Source organism: Montipora capricornis, chromosome 10 (assembly GCF_036669925.1).
Source record: "Montipora capricornis isolate CH-2021 chromosome 10, ASM3666992v2, whole genome shotgun sequence".
Classification (NCBI taxonomy): Eukaryota; Metazoa; Cnidaria; class Anthozoa; order Scleractinia; family Acroporidae; genus Montipora; species Montipora capricornis.
Genome location: NC_090892.1, coordinates 61,096,373 through 61,101,372, shown reverse-complemented (window position 1 = coordinate 61,101,372; position 5,000 = coordinate 61,096,373). Strand labels below are relative to the sequence as shown.

At 37.6% G+C, this 5,000-nt stretch overlaps 2 protein-coding genes across 4 annotated transcripts in view; both read right to left on the bottom strand.

Moving 5' to 3' along the window:
- LOC138021128 (uncharacterized) overlaps positions 1-5,000 on the bottom strand; it is a 264,817-nt gene that overhangs the window by 132,888 nt on the left and 126,929 nt on the right. The window lies entirely within an intron of this gene.
- LOC138018416 (probable serine/threonine-protein kinase DDB_G0271682) overlaps positions 1-5,000 on the bottom strand; it is a 115,972-nt gene that overhangs the window by 92,162 nt on the left and 18,810 nt on the right. For all 3 annotated transcript variants that reach the window (XR_011126021.1, XR_011126020.1, XM_068865034.1), the window contains exon 2: positions 757-1,137. Coding sequence is in view for 1 of the 3 variants with exons in the window: in XM_068865034.1 (XP_068721135.1) it covers positions 757-1,137 (381 nt within the window). In the remaining 2 variants the exon portion in view is untranslated. The remainder of the gene's footprint in view (positions 1-756; positions 1,138-5,000) is intronic.

Below are 5,000 nucleotides of genomic sequence, written 5' to 3'. Positions count from 1 at the left end.
CGAAGCCATGGCCACTTAGGTGAGGAAGCGTACTTTTCGAAAGCTGTTTTCCTTCAATATTACCGCCTGAGGTCGCTCGCAGGACTGCTACTGCGTTGATCGTTTGTTGAGATGAAAGTTCAACCCCTGTCCATTGATTGTGATGTGGAATTGTGACCGTGGGAACATTTTCTCCAGGACTATTTCACTTAAATTGGTAGCACTTGACAATTTAGTCTCCAGCCGTGGGATTTTATTATACCATTGACAACCACAAAATTGAGAAATGGCTCAAATTGGGTCGGATCTGAAAGATAACCACACAGGAAGGAAGCCACCCAAAATGGCAATAAGGTAATAGGCTTTTTAATTGAGACTTTTTTCGTATGATTATCTTCTTAAGCTTTTTATCGGGATTCCCATACAAATCCTTACATAATATTTTTCTCGGCCATGCTCACACTGAGCTTGGGGCGCCCGTGGTCACAGTAGCAATTTGAAGGTCGCCAACTGATGTTGTTTGTAAAAGGTCTTTCAATAAGGAGGAAGTACATTAGAAAATAGACAACAATAATCAGTAAAAGAGTTAGAACAAATAAACAATTAAAAGGTTGAATGTTCATGCTTAATTTGCTTATAAGCAACAAGGTCAACACCTTTGTCCCCCAAAAATTAGAATCAGAGGTTGCTGACATGACCCTTGAGGAGACAGTATACTGCCTCCTCAAGGGCCATTTAAAACATGAAACATGTAAAACGTATTTGAGAATTACCCACCAGCTCCAACCCCACAACAACTCGTCCACTTGCACCTTTTTCCTCACCAAGAAAACGCACAGTTCCTCTGACGGGATTGTTATTGTCTTCCAGAAACGTAACAACTCTTTGGCCAATTTCAAGTGTCTGAACAGTCACTGCCTGAAGTGAGTGGTCATCTTTCCAAATTGAAAAAGGAAAAAGTACATTGCGTAGTTTTGATTTAAGCGTAGCATGACCATGATCATCTCTCTCTGGTGAGTTTGAGGCATATTTATATTTTGCATGATCCACTGGTGTAAGCTTATCCAGTGCAACAAAAACACCAGAGGTTGGATCACAGGTGAAATATCGCTGGTTCTGAAATGTTCCATCACATGTCCCACAGCCTGGATTATTCCCCTGAAAGGTTAAGGAGTCAAAGGAATTATATTATCACAAAATACCAACCAATTTTAAGACTGAAACAACAAAACTTTTTTTCAAAAATATATGTTTCAACATAATTTTCTGTCATCTTCAGTTTAAATTACAAAGTACAGAGTTGAATATATAGTGTGCGCAAAATGCTAACTGACTGTAAGAACAAAAGGAAACATGGCAATGTAAAATATTACAAACATGATAAAGTTGATCATGATTTAGTGTAAGTTTTTCCCATTGGATATGAATAGCTTCTTTTATGTTATGCTGGAAGATAGTGGAAGCACCACCACACTTCATGCTCTAATGATTGCTTTAGTATCCTAGATCCTTCTTCCACCACCTTCCAGCTTAGCATAAAAGAAGCTATTCACATCAATAGCCAATTAGCATTTTGCGCACAATTCTTCAACTCTGTACTTTGTAATTTAAACTAAAGATGACAAAAAAATCTGTTGAAACAATTGTTTTGACAAAACGTTGTGTTGTTTCTTAAAATTGTAACGTGTCTGCTACTATCCAGACCTTTCGAAAATACCTACCGTTTTGAACATTTTGGCTTCCTTATTGTCTACTGTTTTTTTATTATTGATACTGGGCCTATGGCCATTAAATAAAGTGCCATCAAACTTTGCTGGCCCCACACATAACAGCTGGTGCCAATTAACATAAATAAATTCTAGAGACTGAAGACAGCTAGCTAGCTATAAGGTCTGTTCATGAGGTTTACAACAATTTAGCTGTCCCTAACATGTAAGTGTATAGAAAATATTGTACTAAATGTACTAATATTCTGTTTTACATTATCCATTACCCTGGTTCTAGAGGTTTTTCTTTCTTCTTCTTCTTCTTCTTCTCGCATGTTTAGCTGTGAAGCAATAGTGAACGGCAAAAAAAACTCTGGTTTCAGTCCCTACAAATCTCACTCACATGTAATGTTTACAGTCCAGTTTTTGACTGTAGATTCTGCTTGGTAGAAATTAATCCCCCAATTAAAATCTGATTGGTTGCCATGATTAAAACAACCGAGAAGAAGGTGAGGATAGCATGGTTGTTTTTGGGTGTTTTTAAATTATAAATTTGTAGCGTTTGACAGATGGCGTCTGCATGGAAACAAGATTCGTAAGCGTCAAAACCAGAGCTTTTTCATTGTCAATTTGTTGTTGCCGCTTTGCGGCTATTTTTCATCCCAGAAGAAGAAGAAAGCAAAGCCTCTCAGGGACCAGGGTGATACTACATGAGAACCAGAAGTGATCATCACCTAGTTAGTCTCAAGTTTGAATACTTTGTGCAGAGGTTAATTTTATGTTCTATGGAATAGAATGACTGATTTTTATTCAGTTTCAGGGATTGTGTAATCACAGGCACCCAAGCTCAGTGTGAGGGAAAGACAACGTGGCCAGCAACAATATAAGGATTTGTATGGGAATCCCGATAGGAGGCTTTACATAAGAAGATAGTTATTTTAAAACTTCTCAATTCAAAAGCCTTGCCTTATTGCCATTGTGGGTAGCTTCCTTCCTGTTTGGTTATTTTCCAGATTCAATGCGATTTGAGCCAATGTTTTTAATTTCTTGGGTGACCCACCATATCATAAAATCCCAATGCTGCACACTCCATTCTGGAGAGCCCACCAACTTGAGTGAAATATTCAATATTCTTCGATTAACAAAAAAATTGCTCTTGACAAACTTCGGTCCGGTATTCCGGTAGGGCTTAGTTTGTTAACCCAGCGGCTGAAGTGGTCAGAACCAACTACCACCTTAGGTCACTTGCTGGGCTGCTATGCATTGATGGGTTGAAATGAAATTTCAATCTTTGTCAATTGATTCTGATGAGGAATTAAAACCGTGGGAACATTTTATCAAGGAAGATTTCACTCAATTTGGTGGACTCCCTAGAATGGAATGTGCAGCCTTGGGATTTTATTATATGGTGGGCATCCAAGAAACTGAAAAATGACTCAAACTGCGCATATTGAATCTGGAAGATACCCACACAGGAAGGAAGCTACAGTCTACCCCTAATGGCCATATGGTAAGGCTATAATTATCTTCTTTAGCCTTTCATCAAGTTTCGCATACAAATCCTTTCATATGTTGGCTTTACCTCACACTGAGCTTGGGGTACCCGTGGTGTAAGCGAAGAATGTAAGCCAAGAAATAATGATATTTTATACATACCATTAAATGAAGGATAGATACATTTTGCAAGATAACATACATGTAGATTTCTTTAGTTTTCTTTAAAATAAGAGGTATATACATATTCAGTTAGTTAATTTGCTTTCTTATTTAGTTATCTTTTAATTCTATACAAGACCCCATAAGCCTTTGGCTTTAAACTTTTATCTTTATTAACTGATTGAAAGGATAGGAGTGTTACAATGGATTTAACAGTTTAGCAGTTCTGTGCCTTTAACCTTTTTTAATCCTCACAGTCAAATAGGACCACTTAACTCTGGATGAAATTTTTCTATGTGACATCTCATTGTCCATTAAACCTGTCTTCTACATTGCCTGCACTCTCAGACAATAACAGCAATCTCGGATTGCTTCCTTGTCTCCACCACCTATAAACTTCCAATGTCAATCAGTATTACCGTGACTGTATTCCTTTCATCTTTCTCTTGTTTCGAGCACTAATAAATGCTGGTACGTACTTTGCCGTCTTTTCCTTGATGTATTCTCATAATTTGATATTCTGAGCTCCTGTGGACATTAAGTCATAGTGCAAAACATGATGGTTCTCCTTCCCTTGTCCTCTGGCACTGTGTTTTTGTTCCTGTTGTCTATGTGTTGCCAATATCAATTCCATGGCCTTCTTTACCATTTCCCCTTCTACAAGAGAGTCTGATTATCGGACCAAGTGCATCCACTCTACCCATTCCACTGCTAGTATCATCAGTTTTGTTATGCCAGTTGACATTTGCTTGATGTCAACACTTTACAATCCTGCACTAGTAGGTGTTCAACTTTTTCCTGATGTTCACCATATACTCTGAACACTGTTAGAACATATAATCTTCTTATCATTTTCAAGAACTTTGTTTCTGCCATTTTCGCAATCATACCCTTGACTGCTTACTGCAGTCTTTCCAACATGAACAACCACCGGTTGTGGATATAATTACCTGGAATTTCCAAGTAACTTCAGGACTCCAGGATGACCTTTTGTCACCGGTCTCTAGTGCTCCAATTACTTAAGTGGCACAGTGTATTGGTAGTCACTTATAATAGCGCATCTACCTTACCTCAAAAGATTACTTCTCGTTTCTCGCAAACATTTGCCTCTGCTTCCCTCCCAAATTGAAGTTCTACAGAACAGCAACATTGCTCAGAGATGATGCATGCATGATTTCTCTTGTTGATTTGAACACTGCAATGCCAGGTCAACTGTGCTGCACTGGTTTGTCTCCAAAATAATTAACATAGACAAGCCAAATATTGCAAATGTGAGATGACATAATATCACACCAATTTCTTTACAACATTATAATGGGTCTGGATGGTTTCCAGACAATTTTAGCCTCATGGTCAATATTATTGATTTCAGCTAATTATTAGCCCCCTTTGTTTCAAGACAATTAGTTAAAACACTGATTTTTTTATGAAATCATGCAATCAATGTTCTATGAAAGTAAGCAAAAACGTTTTGAAAGAAAAAGAAATTTCGACATTTTAGTCTACAGAAACCAAGCTAATTTTATTGATCATCAATAAATTGCATAAACGAAGAGTGACAATCAAGCTGTAATCCCATGAAACCTGAATGCCATAGCCCTATTTTTTCTGTTATTGTAATTAAACAGTTTGCATTTCAATCCTTTTGCCATATTGGAA